General features: G+C 43.4%; 1 protein-coding gene across 1 annotated transcript in view; it reads right to left on the bottom strand.

Moving 5' to 3' along the window:
• Nucleotides 1-274: 274 nt before the first annotated feature.
• The window catches only part of klf7a (Kruppel like factor 7a), a 42,007-nt gene continuing 21,988 nt past the window's right edge, over nucleotides 275-20,293 (bottom strand). The window contains exons 2-4 of the mRNA XM_074627121.1: nucleotides 16,856-17,477; nucleotides 8,591-8,714; nucleotides 275-3,229 (exon numbers count right to left, since the gene is read on the bottom strand). Of these exons, the coding sequence (XP_074483222.1) occupies nucleotides 3,178-3,229; nucleotides 8,591-8,714; nucleotides 16,856-17,477 (798 nt within the window). The 3' untranslated portion in view covers nucleotides 275-3,177. The remainder of the gene's footprint in view (nucleotides 3,230-8,590; nucleotides 8,715-16,855; nucleotides 17,478-20,293) is intronic.

Below are 20,293 nucleotides of genomic sequence, written 5' to 3'. Positions count from 1 at the left end.
CCAAATACTAGATACAGTATGATAAGAAATGGCTGTATTTAAGAAACTACAAGGAGCGATTAAAAAAGCGTTATCAGTCGCATAAGCACCATAAATGTGGGTCAGTAGGGGCCTACTACGCGTACTACATTGTAAAAGTGAAAGTGAAACTTAAAAGCAACACATTTTAACACGTTGTAAAACTGAATGTTTTACGTTTTGAATACAAACAAAAAGGCTTCTCTAGGTTTAGGTTTACAAAAAGGCTTCTTTAGCGTTTTTTTTAGGTTTAAAAAAAAAAAAAGAGTTAAGTTTAGCAAAAAACATTGTGTTTTGGGTTGAAATAACTACAAACGCAAAGACAACTATACATTGACTTCCGCTTCTGCTCCTGTCATAATCACTACGGTCGCTAAAGGTCGCTGTCATGTTCTTTTATACCTTCTTTCGGTGATCTACCATGCGAATGGATGATAAAACCAACTAGTGGGTGTAGTATGCCCCTATTGACCCACGTCTATGGGGCTTATAGCGACTGATAACACTTATTTAATAGCCTGACAACAGTCTAATCGGCTGATAATAAGTTAAAGATATGAAGACATATGCAGTGTACACAAATGTTTCATATTAATAAATTATTAAATGTTTAAAATTCTTAAAAAAAAAAAATCCTGACTTTGATTATTAATAAAAGTGTTTTTTTCATGTGATTAAAATTTCTAAATTGTTCTGTTAGATACTTTCTAAAAGTATGCCAATACCAAATTTCAAGACTTTTGACCAATCAGAACAAACGTGGCATTTTTGGGCACAAATGGGTTAAAAGAATGGTAGCACTGATGGTGTTGTAACCTGGATGGCCAGTGAGGATTTTTGAATTTGGTCTCCAGTAGTTCAGACTTGTACCAGTTGGTTTCCTCTCTCCTGTCTCTGCAAGTGGAGGCCTGTCACCTACATGTTCAACATAAAAAGGGGAGCCTGGCTTATTTGCACGTTTAGACAGAGAGAGTTCAATATTTTATGCAAAGCGGGAGCTCCTACTTCCAGAGCCGCAGACCGATCATGTCTAGATATGATTGAGCCAGGCTGCATTCATACCCCAAATTGAAATGCGCCTCTGGTATACAGAGTGAAATCAATTTGCTGCCTCTCTATTGTCAAAAAAGCAGACTGCTGCGTGCCTCGCTGTGAGTATTAAAAAAGTAAAATAAAGAATAAACAATCCCAATCAGAATCCTGACAATCTTTGTCCACGCTGCCTGTTTTGTTTTATGTGCGCTCGAGTTGGGTCGATGATCGTCCGAATATCATTCGCGGATTAAAGACGAGACAAAAAAATCTAGGTTCGGTGCGTCTTTTGTTCTGTCGGACAAGAGTCAGATCACCAAGGACAAATTTTTCTAGTGTAGTGTATGTATGTGTCTCGTGTGTGGGTTTCACTCCGCTGCAGTTTCATGAGCTGATGGGGCAGTTATCATTTGCTGACGGAGCACACTGCTCCTCCACTAACCCATTTCAGCCACCCACTGGAAAGCTGCATTCGTGACCTCCCCGCTGGTCCGGTAAAATGTCAAAACGCCACCAGCCGTGACTTGCTAGCTATTCCGAGTCCAACCATTCATTTTCTAATGTGAGAAAGAGAAACTACAAATGGGGTCTGGTATGATCTTACCAACCACACTCAAAGTCATGTACAACAGATACATTCACATTGATTCGCTCTGTGAAGAGCCACCCAATTGATTGAGTCTTCCTACAAAAGTCCTTCCGTGTCCAGTGATCAGACATACAAGTATGGTCAGGAAGTCAGCAGGAATGTTCTTGGATATGCATAGGGGCCCGATTAGGAGAGCTGCTTTTTCTCTGAAATGCTAAATTGGAAGAGTTCTGCAATGGTGTGAACGGGACAAAAACCCCTTCCTCAACCCTAGTTAGGTGCCAATCACTCTCAAAGGCCAAAGAGATCATTTCAGGCATCTACTTTCTTTTTGGCTGCATCCATTTTTCCAATGTGTTCTTCACACTTTTTGTCTGTTTTGGACAAATCTTTTTCTTAGAAACAATATAGCCTTTCTATCATACACGGCGATCTTGTTTTTGGGCGTGCCATTGCAGTCGGCTAGCTGCTTCGACTTGTGCATGTGGCTGTCCGCGCTTCCGACGGCATGTGGAAGCCAGCGTTTGGCGAGTCCCAAAGTTCAAGACGGTGGTGGGGGTGGGGGGGGAGAGGCGTTTTTTTTTTTTTTTTTTACAAAAAAAGGTTCGCAAAGAGTCAATTGTGCAACAGCTCCTGACAACAACTCGGAGAGGAAAAGCACTCTTGAGACGTTTCCCGATGACATTCTAGGAGATGAACGGCCTTTTCCCAGAGTAGATTAGTTAGCCTCATCCAGCGGTAACCCCTCAATGGATGATGTTCATAAAGCGAGGCAGTCCTCCGGATGACCTCAATCAGTCTTCACAGCACATCAGTATCAGCAAACGCGCTCCCCGGTCCTCGAGTCTTTGAGGAATCCAATCTCCGTTCAAACAAGTGCTCCGACGCCATCGAACCAGAAGGATTTTATAAATGGATCCAGTTGGCAGATGTGACAGAGGTCAGGTAGAGAAATTGACAAATTATTATCCGTCCTTATATATGAGATAATAAAACCCTTTGGCGATTTGTAAAGGCTGCGGCAGGTTTGAGGGGAGCTTCGCTTACCCTGTGAGATGATTTAGCTACTGTTGGAAAAATTCGTTCTAAGAAGAAGAAATATACAAACAGCAGTTGTAGCTGTTAGCGGGAATTACTGTACAACTGGTCCGGCGTGGCGTTTGGTGGGCTGGAAGCGTTGTACCGAGGGACGACTACAACAAAGAGCTGCCAACTACAGGCACGTGGTCCACCGTTCAGACACATACGAAGGGTGGGATGGAGCGTCTGTATCGTCCGCGCGACAACACCGGGAGACATTTCTGAGGTGACGACGCGTCACCGCGGAATCATGGACCAACTGGTCGAGCGCAGATTGACAGGATCCGTGTGTCTGTCTGTGTTTCTGTCTGTAGTCAGCGTCCCTGTGTGCTGAATCTCCCTCCAGTCCAGAATCGGGTGTTTTCTCGCCAACATCCGTGGTGTTATCTCTCCGCTCCCTCTCCTCCTTCCACTCCGCCTCCATCCCCTTCCACTCCCGCTGACCTCTCTCGAATTCCTCAGATGTGCCTCTTCATGTGTAGCGCCAAGTGATCCGACCGCGAGAAACACCTGCAACCAAAGAGAGAGTGGGAGGGGGGGAGGGGAAACAGAGAAAAGCTTGTTACCAGTGCAAGGGGAAAAAGGAGTTTGTTTTGTCGATCGGGCTAAATGTTGCTGTTAGCTGGTGAGCGCCGAGCCACTAATGCACACGCAATTAGTATAGGTGTAACTAATTCATAATCAGCATTTTCAGCAGCACTCCTAATGACTTCAGCTGCGCCATGAATAACTAGAGAGCCCCGCAGATGGATCTGTTGGAACAGTGCAGAGGGAGGGGAGGAAGAACATGTGCTGCAAAACGTTCGCTAAATTACATGAATTGGCTTCTGCCTCTCATCTGAAATCAAGGCAGAGCTGCACGGTGAAAAATGAAGTGCACCAGCCTATTTTTCTCCCAAAATTGTTTGATTACCTCAACCCCGATTGCCACAAATTGACATAATGTATGCTGTTCAGCTGGTTGTTTATTCCACGCATGCTCCCATAAAGATTCAGACCTACTTTTTCATCGCTAGTGTTTTTCCGTTGAACGCTCGCTGAACAGTTACTACAGCTCGGCTCCCCGGAGGAGTGCTTTTCAGAAGTGCTGCTTTTCTTTTAGGTAATTGGGAGCTGCGTGTTCGGGTGATTAGCGCGTTGAGAAATATTTGAGATGGAGAGTTTGTTTTCAGAGTTTACTAAAGTGGTTCAGTTTAATAATGTTTTTTAGGGGGGGAGAAAAAGACACAACAAAATTGCTCCTAAATTGCGACATTTTCTGAATGTAATTCCTGATAAAAGGCTGCAGGAAATGTGTTGGAACTAAGTGCAAAACATATCAGTGACTGTGTTTACATGGACAAAATATTCCGGTTCATGCCCTTATTTTGAAAAATCAACAATATTCCCACTAAGCTGTTTACATGGCTAATGAAAATGAATATTCCACTAATATTCCCGTTTACATGCAGCCGTGCATACTCCGATTAACAGTGGCAGACTTGTTCCTCCGTATTTCATTCCACTTTTTTGAAAAGGTCAGCGATATTTGCTCTTATCCCAAAGCCTGTTATATATAATGTTATGTTATGTTAATTGGGCTGTCAACTGATTCATTGATTCGCGATTCCTCGCATGATTGTCCACAGTTAATTGCGATTAATCGCAAATTAATTATTGATTTGTTCAAAATGTACCTCAAGAGAGATTTGTCAAGTATATACAAGTATTTAAAATATCAACAACACAAAACAATGACAAATATTGTCCAGAAACCCTCACAGGTACTGCATTTAGCATAAAAAATATGCTCAAATCATAACATGGCAAACTGCAGCCCAACAGGCAACAACAGCTGTCAGTGTGTCAGTGTGCTGACTTATCATAAAGTGGGCATGTCTGTAAAGGGGAGACTCGTGGGTACCCATAGAACCCATTTTCATTCACATATCTGGAGGTCAGAGGTCAAGGGACCCCTTTGAAAATCGCAAACTGCCGTAAAAACCCTCCAATTGAGATGCACATTCTGAATGTGCTGTATACGCGTCCAAAGAATGCTCCTAAAACCTGAATAATATCAGCATATCCTTCATGTCTTAATCGGAAAATATTCCATTCGCAATAAGGCCTCATTCTTTGGACATGTATATGAATATACAGTTGGGTTTTTTTAACGGCAGTGTTGCGACACACGGCCTCTTGCCTGTTGACGACCAGCTCTTTGCGTTGTGCACAAAACCAACTAGCCGAGATGCATGCCCAAAACAAAAAGCCCACATTTCTGGTGGGAAGGAGAAATACACCTACTTTTAAACATTATTAAAAGACATGGATATCAACAGGGTTTTGGAAATGCGCAAATATTGCAACGCCGACCTTTTCAAGAAGGTGGTTGAAGGAATAAAAGAGGGGAGGAACAAATAAGCCACCGGTTAATCAAACGGGAATATTAATTTTCAACAGCCATGTAAACAATTTAGAATGAATATTGTCTTTTTCTGAATATTTTGTGCATGTCTACGTTGAAATGAAAATCCACTACAGGCCAACTAAATCACAGAATTCGTCTTAAATTAGCTTTTTTTTAAATGGACATTGGTTAACACTCCTTACATTTAATTTGATAATCATTCCTCAAATAAAATAGCATCTAAAATGAGTAAAAATCCACTAAAAAGTAAATCTGAAGCCCCAGTTTGGGAGTCAGACTCCTTTCACAGCCCTGCAACTGTTGATCCTTTCTTTTTTTTGTTGGTCTCTTTCCACTGGAGACAGAGGCGACTGTCTAAGATGTCGAGATGAATCAGTGTTTGGCCAAGAGGGGGGAGTTACACTGTGATGAGCCACCAGTCATCTGTCTTACTGTCACACCTGCATGTGTGTGTGTGTGTGTGTGTGTGTGTCGCTGTCTCCTAGCAGAGCGCGTGCACGCTAACAAACACGTGTGAGATTAATGAGCGGCTCGGGAGACGCGGGTTCGTGTGTGTCGCCGCGAGAGTGTGTGTGTGAGACAGATGGTAAAGTATGAGTCACGACTCGGGGGCACGACACCAGCTGGCACACCGTGGGTCTGTCTCCTCCTCCTCACCACTACCCCCCTCATCCTCAATCTTCCACCCCGTCTTCTCTTCTGTCTCCCCTGTTTCCCCTCTTTCTTCATCTCAGCAGGGTGTATGTGTGTGTGTGTGTGTGTGTGTGTGTGGTGGGCTGGAGGGGTTGGGCGCCTTGTGACACATGACAGAGGTGGGCCCGAATTAGGGATGTGCCTGCAGGGGGATCAGGGATGAGGAGGGAGGGATACTGTATTTACAGTCTGTCCAGCTGAGACCTGATTAAGTTGACACCGCCCGGCCCTCTGCTCTCTCTCACGCACACACACACACACACACACACACACACACACACACATGCACGGATGACCACGACACACACTCTTTCACACGCATTAAGGCAAAGTACCCCAGGTGAGGAGAGCTTCTTTTTTGTCCTCTCATAATGAACCTATGCATGATTTAAGAGGTCACATGTTCAATATTCTCAAGCTGTCACAAAGAGGCTGCACACACATATATACATATATATATATATACAGTATGTTGCTTATAATGTTGTTTTTTAACAGTGGATGGTATATCTGTTCATTTTCAGCTTCGTGAATGAATACTGTTTTTAATTTATATTTAATTTACAGATAAATTTGACTTTTTTTAATATTAAAAAAGACAGTATTTATGTGGCAAAAACACAAATAAAATAAAAAATATTGAATAAATAAATAAATAAATAATAAAAAAAAATTAAAAATGTAAAGGACACAAAATAGGAAAAGCTACCAAAAAAAGCCTTAAAATGATGAGGTTTTTTGAGTTAGGTGTCTATACAGTATCTACACCCAAGTTTTAAGAAAATGTTTTTCCACACATATACTATGGCTACCTTCCAAATCGCATACTTTTTTACTTTTAATACGTACTGCAGCTGCCCTCACAAAGTACGTACTGTTGCATGTATAATGCATACACTTGGGACATACTTTGTCATTACATTGCGCCTTGAACTTTGACCTTCTTGCTCATATATCCACTGTGTGCATACTGCACAATGCAAACGGATGTAGTAGGACATCCTGGTATTTTTGGCATACTGCATTTGATATACTATGTATTGGGACATACTAAATAGTGTGGTAGTATTGGTTTGTTCTTGAGAATGTGGCCACTACAGTGTTTTATTTAGTAAAACTGCAGCATGAACACGAACGTAAACGAAACAAACATTTCATAAAAGTATATTTTTTGCGCATTTTTACCCAGGGTCCCTTGCCTTAAACACTGTGGCGACCCCCCGTAGAGGACATCGGCCCCAGAGGTGTCAGCGAGGGCCGGATCCCAGACAGACGAGCGTAATTAGAATAAGAGTAAAGATTTTTGTGTCTGAGTCGACCTGATCTGTTTCATAATGGCCACTGAATGTTTGATGATTTTTTTTTTTTTTTGCCACCGGAGCCCCGGCGCATTAACATTTTGCCGTGGTTCATAATTAAACAGGAGCCAGGGCGACTAATTAAGAGTCGCAGACAGAAGCCGTGAACCCTCTACACCTCTGTGAAAGATTAGGAGGATATTTTTTCTCCGTTGTGAGACTGTAAACAGGAAGTGGCACGAGACAGTTTGTGAGTTAGAGATAGAGTCGTGTCTAGAAGGTAACCCACAAATTGTGAAATCCTTAAACCATCTCGCGCGAGTTTCCCAATTCATGGGTTACCTTCTAGACACGACATCCATTTCTGAAAGCCCTTTAAAGACATGAAACCGTCACTAGAGATGTTCCGATACCATCTTTACCTTCCCGATTCTGATACCTAAACTTGTACAGTGAAAGCTACTGTTTTGGAGCGGCGAAGAAGAATTGATTTCTGGTTAAACAAGTTTTTTGTGGGTTACTAAATTATGCTATCGGATCGGTGCACAGAAAGGCGTACTTGCCGATACCCAATCCCGAATTTTGGGCAGTATCGGACACATTTCCGGCATTGGTATCGGAACAACTCTAACCATCGACTATGATTTTCATGCGTTTGTGGCTCTGCTCAAGGACACTCGGGTCACAGGGATCAGACCGGGACTCATCCGGTTTACAGGATAGTCTCTCCCATCACTGGGCCAGCCTGAGGCTTTATTTACAGTAGCACACACACCTGTATTTTGGCTCACGGTGGCTTCGGAAAAATAGTAAGTGTCCAACACACCAAAAAACTGGTGCCGTTTTCGAACAAGGAGTGGTTTATAAGCTGTGACTAATGACTCTGTTAGTGGTTTATAAATCATTATTGGTCACCGATGAATTTTTCACAACCTGTCAACCCAAAAAAAAGTCCAGAATAATGGCAGATATAAAGCATCAACATAACCGCAAAAAAACTCTTGTTTAAATTAATATTCTGCACCAGTGATGTGTGATAATGGGTTCTACAGCCATTTTACACCTCGGTCCCAGTGTGAAAGCAGCCTCCAAATCAAGGCCACGTAACGCCATGTGAGGAGATGCACTATTAATATGCTGCACGGGGCCTAATGTGGCTATGGAGCAGAATAAGCAACCTTTTGGATTCCCATTGAAACACCGAGCGGGTTGGGTCTCGCATGTGTAGCAGAGGAGCGCACATTAGTAATCCTGCCAGCACACTTTGAAACTGGGTCAGTACCAAACACGTTTTGGGGTGTGTTACCAGCATCTTGTCGCGCTTCTTTACTAAACCAAACTGTGTACAAAACACAATGGGGAGACGTGGCCCGCTGTGCTAGTGGAAGCACATCAAATAACACGGGAGGGAAAAAAAAAAAGAAGACATACAAGGGAGAGGAGAGGAAGGAGAGTTGTGTTTTGACAGACCTGTCACAGTGGTTGCACTTAAAAGGCTTGGCGCCGGTGTGTTTGCGGTAGTGCCTCGTCAGCTCGTCGCTCCGGGCGAATCGCCACTCGCAGCCCTCCCACGAGCACTTGTACGGCTTCTCACCTGGGGTAGGGAAGAAAAAACACGCATAAGCACCTGTTTCATCGCTCAGCGGCCTATCACACGCTTATTTGTGTGCACTCTTCTCATGCAAAAACCCCTCTGCGGTGCCGGTGTGGAAAGCATGAATCCAAATATTAGATGCCTTCAAGGTGATATATTTTGCAAATTTAAAGTCTACGTAAAGAGATTCTGTTCACTTTTTCCCCCTCTTTTAGGGCGGCTGCGATGTTTAACAGGGAGACGGAGAAGCTCCCACTGGTCTCCAATCTTGCTGAACACAGCAGAAGAGAAGTGGAGCGAGAGAAGAAGAAGTGGAGAGGGATTAGAGGCAAGGTGGATGAGAGAGTGAGAAGAGACCAGGAGAGGGGAAAGTGGAGTAGGAGAGAAGTGGATTAAGGGCTGCAGATATGCCGGCAGGAGAGAGGAGGAGGAGGGGGGGTGGTGATAATTAGGCCAGTCACACGGCATAATGGTAAGGAACCCACAATCTGCCAGCTGCGTCCAGCTCCGAAGATGTCACCTGCATCAGTCACATCCCATCTGGACCGGTGGGCTCGCGGTTGAATGCAGACACACTGACCAGCTCCGCTCGAGTGACTCCGGCACAAAAACGGGCTTAATTCATTGAATGCGATTATCAGAAGGGGACACAATCGATGGATCAAGTGCTTTTGTGAAGACAGTCAGGATTGAGATTTTGGGTGCCAGCTGTTGCAGGATTTCAGATTTGTTCACGGGGGCAGAAGGTGAAAAATCAATAATTTACACAGTTCCAATTAAAGGTATATTTGTGTGTTAAATGTCACTAACATGAACTGCAATTTCATGGCAAAGTTGTACGCAAAAGCTGAACATATGACCTGCTCAAGCACTTTCCACAGCGAGCAGCTGTGTTGCAGAGCGTCCCGTTAATAGGAATCATGTACGCTTTGATGGTGGGAAACAGAGGTGCATTAGGTTACAGCCGTGATGAGGTGATGAATGAACAAGTGAGAAAAGAATAACCTCCATGCAAAAAAACACCACTAATGAATACAAATTGATAACAAACACTTCCCCCCACATAATTTTAGCATCAATTTGACACTAAAAAACTCTAATATGATATATGAAACTAATTTATTTCAGACAAAATAATATTTATGGCAGGTGAACACCCAGGAATTAGCCACATCCCCATGCTATCCGTCCATCATGCTGCCTCACTTCCCAGAAACACCCGGAGCAGCAGGTCTGGGCCATCCCGCTCTGGCCAATGAAATTCCCGAGAGGCAAGGATGCCTGAATGTGTTGCCTAGCAACGGGAGCGAGGGGGCGGGGTGTATGTGTGTGTGAGACGGGGATGGGGGTGGGGGTGGGGGGGTCTACGCTGAAACATGAGGAGGCAGTAGTCAGTGCAGCTGGCTGGATCTGGCAACGGCACGCCGCCATGCCACCGGCCAATTACCGAGCACGCTGGCAGAGCACGGAGGCAGTTGCCTAGCGACGGTAACCGTAGAGCTGTACAGGGCAAGATGGGGGAGGTGGTGGTGGTGGTGGTGGTGGTTGTAGTGGTGGTGCAGGAGGAGGAGAGGGAAGGAGGGGGGGCACTAAGAGACCAGAGCCTGCAGCAGTACATAACCACTCAGCTACCGACTCCTCCAACGATACGCTGCCCCCCGTCGCCTAGCAACAGAGCCCCCACCCATCCCCGTTTCGTCTCTCCTCTCCCTCAAGATGCCCTCGTACAAACAGGCAACTAGAGCAGGTGCACGCTGCTCAAATACACGTTCACGCACAAACTGGTTACTTTTTTGAATACAACACAGTCGGACTGATTGGCAGTTTAAAATGGCAATCAGTAACCTAATCCACCCGGATTAGCTCCGACATAATCTGATTATGCTCTGTTACTTTTGGATTACTTTGCCTGTAAAACATATAATGTAGATTATGAAGCTGTAAGTGGATTACTTCTTCTGATTTAAAGAATCAGGATTGTGGACAGCGCTGTTATTATTTATTCTGCGTTATTTAATAAAACCCCCATTAGCTGACACCATTCAGGCAAAAAAAGGATGTGCAATCAAAATGCTTTTTCCCTTTAAAAATGCTTTTTCTTTTTAAAGTAATCACATATTTCTCATCCGTAATCTGATAACTGGGTGTTTCCTGAGTCACTGTAATCCCATTATGTGTAATCCGTTACTTCCGAATGCTCTCACACATGCACACACCCGCTCCAGCCTCTCAGGTGCCAGTGTTGAAGTTAATTGCATTCCCTCCATTAGCTGGAGCCGAAGCAGGGCATCCGGGTCTCAGAGGTCATTAGAGGGGCTCTCGGAGAACGCTTTTACAGGCTCCTGCCCACAACTAGCGCCGCCGGATTGGACGTGAGCGAAAGGGAGAGGAGGAGAGAAACAGGTTACGAGATGGGAAGACTGATGGAGGAATAAAGTATGTTAGAGAGAGGCATGAGGTTGATGGAGAACTAGAGCTGGAAGATGAACGCTGTTAGTTTATCATTATTACCATCAACTATGTATCAATAATTGCATTCATGAATGTCATGATTAAATGTGAGTAAGACTGAGTAATATCTCCCACTAATAGAATACAGTATCTTTATAAATGTGGGCTAATTTTTGTATAGCAAACCAGCCAAGTGTACTTGATGTGAACGAGCATTTACAGTATCTGGCATTATCTTTTGCAGTGCCCGTTTGAAATGAGCCTATTGCTTGGCTCCAAGAAGTTCTGCTCGCAGCGTTGTCGAGAACCGCGGTATGGCTGCTTGTACCCGCCAAGCGTGAAGCTGATTGGATGAATGACCTTGAGATACACGAAGGACAGTCATACATACATACACAGATGGACAGACAGAGAATAATTCCTTGATAGTTAGATGTTGCTGCTACAGCGCCACCTGTTGGCCAAATAGCACCAAATTGGTTATGATCACTCAAGTATCATATCTACACATTTCCACCAAATGTGGTTGCAATAGCACAAAGCGTCCAGGTGACATGACATTTTTTGCAATATAGGCCCTGCCCACAGCATTTGAGCTAACGTTGAGGGCCAGCTTTAGCAAAATTGTATGAAACATCAACAATCCCAAAAAGAAACCTTTTCCGGCTTGGTCCAGAGATCTTCTGCACCAAATTTGGTGACGATTGCTCAAAATTTGTAGGGGCAGCAGCAAAAAATCTGACTTGGACAGAATTATAAATGGCGAAAAATAAATCTGGACAAAACATTGTCCATGTCAATTATTATAGCGCCACCATCTGGCCAAATTGCACCAAATTCGGCACTGCACTCCCTGGGGTCCCGAGCAATACATCCACCAAGTGTGAAGTAGATCGAATGAACGGTCCTGGAGATATGTGAAGGACACACCCACATACCCCTTTATAGTTAGATAGAAGCAACATACACTACATGTCCTTAAGTATATGGACACCTGAACAACATATGCAGTTAGATATTTTCCTCAAATCATTGGCCTCAGTGCTAAAAGAGAGAGAGAGTGGCAAAAGAGCAAAAGAAGAAGGCTGATATAAGGAGAGAACTAGAGAGAGCGAGAGAGAGAAGGCAGAATAACCCAACAGTCCTCGTGTTTTACCCGCTCCCTCACCCTTCCCAAAATCTAATTGTACCATTCCTTATCTGCCATAAGCCTATTCACAAAAAGCTCTACAGGGCACTGTCATTTCAACTCAGCCCGTCTAATTCCAGATTAAATCGTAGCCTTTTCTCCGTCGGTAATTTATGGAAATAACAACTAAGAAAAAGAGGATTTGAGTAATGACATCTTTAAACTTGTCAGGATAATGGCTCAGTGAATGGGGGAGCCTGTGGCACCGCTGTCTCTTTCTGAAGAGGGTCGCTCTACTGTACCTCCTCCCGTTCCTGTCTTCTGTCTTCATCTACTCTTTGTTTCACTCCACGTCACTATCTGCTCTTCTTTGGCTTTTGTGCTTTCTTTGTGTCATCTTATGTCGACATTTTCCCCCCTTTATCATTCTGCTTCCCTGGTTTGAATAACAAGACAGAGGTGCTTTTATCCAAAGCACCTGAAGTGACAAGGATAAGCTCAGAGGGGGGATGGCTTCCTCGAGAAACTGAGCCCTTTATGGTGCTACATGTGTGTCATTAAATAATAATCATATCAATTTTTAAACAATTTAATGGATTAAGAAAGAAAGATGCCACATCAGCTTACAACTACACGTTTTAAAAGGTGACATTTTGATCCTACAAGGATCTTCTTCAGTTGTTGCAGGTAGGCCAGTGTACTGGGATGTACCAACGGAATCTTGTGGGAAGGCATAGAAATAGCACGCCACTTTTAAGGGCTTTCCACGAGTCATGATTCACATTTTAAGCTTTTTGCGTCATTTAACAGTGTAAATGTGAAAATGTCGCGGTTATGTTTAGGCAACACAACTACAGATAAAGTTGTGAAGTGTTTGTGGTTATGTTTAGGAAACTAAACTACGGATAATGTTGTGAAACAGTCGTGGTTATGTTTAAGCATCAAAACTATGGATAATGTTGTGAAGCATTCTGGGTTATGTTTAGGCAACAAAACTACAAATAACTTGTAAAAAAACCAGTCTCGGTTATGTTTAGGCAACAAAACTGCAGATAATGTTGTGAAACAGTCACGGTTATGTTTAGACAACAATATTGTGAAGTGTTTGTGGTTATGTTTAGGCAACACAACTACTTGGTTACTGTTAGAAAGAAACTCATTGTTTGGCTTAAAATAAGTACATAAGCTATGTGAAATACGTACGTAAACAACGTTACATATATACGGAAACCACGTCACAAGCGTCACTGACGTACATTAAAATAAGTCAACAAGATTTTCGGTTTCACACGGGACCCAAATACCCAACCCTTTCTACTAAAAATTACATTCCCATGCAACGAAACTGCATTGTGAATTACGTTTCAATGGGGACATATTTTGATGTTTTTAACGTATCACAAAAAACGTTTGTAATGATAGTCTGCGGATGTCCGCGTATGACTCTCACCCAGGAGACTGCTGTTTGTGTCCTGCGTGAAACTAAAAGTTCACTTATTTAAATGTACAGCCGTAGCTTGATAACGTAACAAATGAAGTAATTTTAAGCCAAACCATGATGTTTTTTATTAAACCTAACCAAGTAGCTTGTTGCATTTTTTTTGTTTTATTTCAATTTACAATGTTAACCATGTGTTTAAAACTGAGGAACAGAGAAAGTGTATCAATTTCAAATCATTTGTTTTATATCAAGTCTTTTAAGCTGTTGCTCAGACTAAATATGCAATATGAGGACTTATCCAAATATGGGCCACTTGAGTTGATCTCCAAATCTCTGATTCATTTGTTCAGCCTTTCTTGTCCATCCCTTAGCTTGTATGGATATTGTAACTGGACAGCATCAGTGGCACTGGTCTCCCATTGCTGGCCCAGTTGGCATGGTGTTGAAGCACAAGGGGCTGTAAACACACCACACTGGGGAAATCAATGATCGCGTGTCTGTGCCCTTTGTTCCAGTCGGGCTGATGACTAAACCTGTGGTGGTGTGATCACACATGCAAGCGTGTTTTTTCTTCATACTCAACACATAGTCGAGTTTATTTATATTCACACCCCCAGAAACACACAAAGCGAGCCGGGGCTTGTAAAACAAGTTGGCTTCTGGATTGGTGATCCGTCAACCTTTAGGGATTTAGATGGCGCAGATTTAATTAGAGTAACTTCATTTAGCATGGACGCTCTTTGCTTTAAGGGTTAAAACATGTAAAGAAACAGCTATATACTGGCATGAATCCAGATGTCACATTCATCTCATTATGCCCCTGAACGCCTCTCTTAAAGGGAGGGGTGAGACCTCCATTTTCAGCCCAATTATTTCCACCAGAATTGGAAACACATTGTTCTCACCTTCCCCAAACAAAACACTCGAGAGTTCAAATAAACACTCCTGATGTGTTTGGTGTGAACGAGACCTGAAGGCTAAAAAAGGGTACCTCCGACCCTGCTAATTAATGACGGCTGACGCCAAAAACAATTTTCCATCTCCTTTCATTATTGGATTAAGCACACAGATGGTATCTGAAGATTAGAATATTTGAGACATATTTTCCTGGTCTTAAAAGGATCCCCCCTCCAACCTCAGGTGGAGAAACCACTGACCTAGACTTACAGTACAGAACGCATAGAGGACGGCAGGGCCTGAAATAAACCGGGGAAATGGCAGCCTATCCAGGTCAATCCATCCATCACTGTGCAGTTACTCAGACGGAGGACAGCTCCGCGACAGGGGTCTGAGTGGTTTGGGATTGAGATGGAAGAGCGTTAGAGTTATAGCTCCTGAACCCCCACCCCCTTTTCCTTCTTGAGAAGAACCTTGACAAGGAGGACCTGTCCTGGTTTGGCTCAGTAAGTGCTTCGAGCAGGATAAGAGAAGTTTCTTTAAATCATCACTTTTTTTTTTTTTTTATCTCATATGGTGATATTTTTATAAAGCAACAAGGGGGGACCAGGGTTTAAGCCTGTTCTGTGATTACGTTGCGTTTTCTTTTTCTTTACTTTCTTATCACCTTATGCGGATTTTTGTACTTGTTCCAAGAATGTGAAGCAAGGGGGATTTTCCTCAATTATTTCAAGTCAGGGTTATCTAGGAATTCAGAAAAGCTGGCTGGCTGGTCGGAAGCATGAATAAATGTTAGGTCTGTGTGTTGGCAAGAATCTGGCGATGTGATACGTATCGCGGTACGGGGGTTACGATTCAATATATATCGCGATTTTTTAAAATCTAATTTTAAGAAAACTGTCATAAAGAACAACCCATCATATGCATAAAGTTGACTTTTTCATGCAATCAGATCAGTGAGATCTGCATTTATCACAGTCCCTGTAACATTCAACATCATAGCACTACTTTCAGAGGGTGCATCTCTTTGCAAATCAAATAAAGTATTGACTGAGTTCATCTTTGCGTGTAAACTGTTCATTTAAAATCAATTCTGTGTTTTTGAGAATTGATATCACAAAACTTAACAATATTTTCTTACACCCCTTAATGAATGCAGATGATAGATAGATGTAAATGCATCGCCCTCATGTTATGTCTCTCGTAGAAAAGTGCAAACAGTTTATCTCCCCTCAAAGAAGCACCAATAATATGCACGTGTGATTGAGTGGCTGAGATTTCGTGGAAACAACTGCACGCCCAAATTGATGGAAAGCGGGTTTGAGTTTCTGTGTTCAGTGCTCGACATTCTGCCTGCGTCTCCTTTCGGTGTGCAACAGCCATTTAGCTGCAGGATTGACTCTTTTTAGCCTGTCACCAACAATGAGTGTCAATCAGTTTTTATCACCTGCAGGTGGTGTCAAGTGGCTACCTCTGGTAACAGAGGCGTCCGCGGAGCTGCCTGGCTCAAAGTCTCACAGGGTCACTTACTGGCATTATACCTGGAAAGTGCACCAAGTAATATGCTCATACACAGATTATGTAACCTTGTGTGCTTCTGCACAACCAATCTTGAAGCTAAACGCACACTGAAAAAAGCCTGTGCATTTTACTCCCTTGTGCAAAACTGAAACATTAAAAATAGGGCTGTCAGTCGATTACAAAATGGAATTCTGATTAATCACATGATTGTCCATAGTTAATCGTGATTAATCGCAAGTTTTTTTTTTTTTATCTGTTCAAAATGTACCTTAAAGGCAGATTTGTCAAGTATTTAATATTCTTATCAACATGGGAGTGAGCAAATATGCTGCTTTATGCAAATGTATGTATAAATGTATTATTGGAAATCAATTAACAACACAAAACAATGACAAATATTGTCCAGAAACCCTCACAGGTACTGCATTTAGCATAAAAAATGTGCCCAAATCGTAACAAACTGCAGCCCAACAGGCAACAACAGCTGTCAGTGTGTCAGTGTGCTGACTTGACTATGACTTGAGAAAAAATGAGTTTGCGTTAACTCATTATTATCGCGTTAACTTTGACAGCACTAATTCAAATGATTGATTGATTTGATGGACAAACTCTTATTGTGATTGCAAACCCAAAACAGCTGCACAATATTCCATCTCCTGCTGCTTTTTCTACAACTACATCTAAACAAATAATCTATCTCACCTGTGTGTGTCCTCTGATGGGCCTTTAGGTGGGAGCTCTTGGTGTACACCTTCCTGCAGCCGTTGAATTGACAACGGTGGATCCTCTTCTTGTTCTCCGGTAGCTCCCCGACGCCGATGACGCACGCCGCCCCCTCCTCTTCGTCCTTCATGCGTACGGGGAGCGCGTGCGCCGCCACCAGCCGCGCCGCGCTGAGCCCCACCTTCCTGGCCACCAGCTTCAGGGTGAGCGTCCCGTCGGCCGACGCCGTCAGTGTCTGGTTGGATTTGACGAGGTGCCGGCCCAGCTCCGGCGACGACGGCGGCGTCAGGGAGGTGACGGCGCTCAGCTGCGCCTGGTGGACGCCTTCCGCGCCTTCTACGTTTTCCAGCCCCTTGAGTTTGAGGTCTCTTTTCATCGCGCCGGTGGAGGGGAAATTCTTCCGCGTCGGGCAGAGGATGACGGGCGGTGGGCTCGTGGGCTCCGGGAGGACGGGCAGGTTTGGGTGCAGGGCGTCTGTCAGCTCTTCCTCGCCGTCCTCTTTAAGGTAGGCCGGAGTTAGGAGGCCATCCAGGTCTTGGTCGAAGAGCTCTGACAGACGCTTGGGCTCCGTCTGCAGATAGCGCTCCAATTCTAGGCAGGTCTATAAGAGAGAAAGAGGGAGACTCCAGGTGAGTTCACACATTTGGGCACTAAAAATACCCATCCAACCTCTCAAATCCCTCTTGACAATTTCAACAGCCATCAGATCATCCGATGGCGATACGCCTTCACACACCGCGGGGGGAGAAAATCTGCATGGTGCCATCCACTCACCCAGACAGGCAACTTAGCAGCTCTGCCAGCTGTCACATGCGCACATGCACAGATAGCCACCCAAGACAGCCCCGGATTACCTGGCAGCTTCGGCTCCGACGGCTGATTACACACTGATTGATTGCAACCGCTGCGGCGCGGAACGGAAGCGGAGCCGAGTGGATGGCGGGGAGGAGAAGTCCTAAAGTGAACAGAACTCCTATCAAACAACATTTTATGGAGCTTTGACAAGCCATGTGTGCACCGGGCTTTCCACTGAGCCAAGATAGGAAGATTTATTCAGCTGTAGTTATGGTCTGCTTCATCCCTATTACTCCAAACACCTCTCTCCTCGGAGGGCAAATAAAAGGCTACATCCCCGATTTGTGTGAACTGGCATCCCGAGAAGTCTATTACTTTACAGCGAGCTGGCGAGGTTCTGAAAGGGGGGGGGGAGAAGAGACGCTCCACGTCCAAGGATGGAGCTATTACGTGTGAATGGACGGCGCCAGTTTGATCCCGTGTTGCGCTTGTAGCCGTTAACCCGTTTTGACAGCTGAGATGGAGGCTAGCAGCTCCACTGGGCGCCGCGCTCCTCGCCACTTCATTTGTGTGTAAATAGGCACTGACAGACAGAGTAGCTAGTTCCATTATCAGGAATAAGGTTGTACAGACTGAACACATCAGAGACATTTACAATCTTACACCCCTTCCCTCCCACCCTTTCCTTGTTTGCACCTTCTAAAAATAAAACTTTTTTTTTTCCTTTTGGAGGGGGGGGGTGTCTGTTGCTAAGGGAGTGTAATTTCTCCTCTAAGTCTTCCAGGAACAAAAAGGGATTTTGGAGTTTGACTGTTTACAGTATTTGCATACTGACATCAAATTAAAAAGCTGCTCGAGACCACATCTACGGTGAAGAGAATGCGCCTCCTCGCTCCGCTGCACGCCTACATGTTTTAATTTTTTCTTTTCCTGTGATGGCTTTAAAAAAATCTTTCATGCGCTTTGTGAGAGGTCTCACTTTCACTTTCTTTCAATTAGATATCGAAGGCGTCGAGACATCATGAAGGGAACGGCACGCGCCGACTCGCGAGGTGGTGCCATCCGCCCCGACATCATCACCCTAAATCAAATTACAAATCCTCCAACATTATCTTCAATTTGAATAAAGTGAGTCAGTGTATTAAATGAGTTTATTAAATCAGCTTTCTTTAATGAATATAACGCGTCACTTTCATCAACAACAATAGAGTGATGACGTCTAGACGGATTCGCCAAGTGAATGCAGATACATAATATGATTTTCCCACTTAATTAATTTACTGCAATAGCATTAGAGCCAAAATAGATTTTTTATTTTATTGTGGTTAATAGATATAGAGAAAATAGGTATTTGACCACAGTGAAAATGTTTGAAAGACTAAACGCCAACAAATATGGATGTGAAGTGAATGCAGATACATAATATGATCTTTTTTTTCACTTAATTCATTTGCTGTAATAGCGTTAGAGCCAAAATAATGTTTTTATATTATTGCTGTTAATAGATGTAGAGCAAATGTTGTTTTTGATAGGCTAAGCGCCAACAAATATCGATGTAAAGTGAATGCAGATACATAATATGATTTTTTTTCACTTAATTAATTTACTGTAATAGCGTTAGAGCCAAAGTACATTTTTTATATTATTGTGGTTAATACATGTAGAGCAAATGTTGTTTTTGATAGGCTAAACGCCAACAAATATCGATGTAAAGTGAATGCAGATACATAATATGATTTTTTTTCACTTAATTAATTTACTGTAATAGCGTTAGAGCCAAAGTACATTTTTTATATTATTGTGGTTAATACATGTAGAGCAAATGTTGTTTTTGATAGGCTAAGCGCCAACAAATATCGATGTAAAGTGAATGCAGATACATAATATTTTTTTTTCACTTAATTAATTTACTGTAATAGCGTTAGAGCCAAAATGATGTTTTTATATTATTGTGGTTAATAGATGTAGAGCAAATGTTGTTTTTGATAGGCTAAACGCCAACAAATATGGATTGAAGCTGAATACTTTGTTAGATTTTAGCAAAAAAAATCTTTTTAAATAGTTTTATATGCAGACTTTTGTATAAATTAGCCAGTAAGTGTGTTACTATGATTTTAGTTATACATGAGCAAATCTAATTTTGACAACCAGACCCTAGGTTGGGAACCGCTGGTGCATAAAAAAGCGAAATCTTTCACCCCCTCCACCTGCCCACATCGCTCCCCTTCTCACTCATTCTCGCCGTCGCCATCACCCCCCTATCGATTCCCCCAAATCGCCCTTTTCTCCTTCCTTTTCTTCTCATTGTCGTCCTCCTCTCCCAAGGTGAGGACTAATTATCCGCTAAAACCAGCCGGTTAAAGGGGACTTTATTCAGCAAAAAAACGCTGAGGACGGCAAACCAAGGTGAGCGTGTGCGTGGTAGAGATAGTTCAAGGGAGCGGAAAAGAGGATAGAAACGGATAAAGTGAGAGACGGGGGGGGGCTGAGTGGAAGGTGAAGACGGGAGTGATGGAGGGACGAGGTGAAGGAGGCAGGAGAGGAGAGGAGAGGAGGAGAGAGAGCGAAGGGGAAGGTGTTGACTTCGTTTTCTCCGTGGGGGGTGAATCCTTTTTGGAAGTG

The sequence above is a fragment of the Sebastes fasciatus genome, chromosome 24 (assembly GCF_043250625.1).
Source record: "Sebastes fasciatus isolate fSebFas1 chromosome 24, fSebFas1.pri, whole genome shotgun sequence".
NCBI classification, from domain to species: domain Eukaryota; kingdom Metazoa; phylum Chordata; class Actinopteri; order Perciformes; family Sebastidae; genus Sebastes; species Sebastes fasciatus.
Note: the sequence above shows the minus strand (reverse complement) of the source record. Positions and strands in the feature narration are given on the sequence as shown.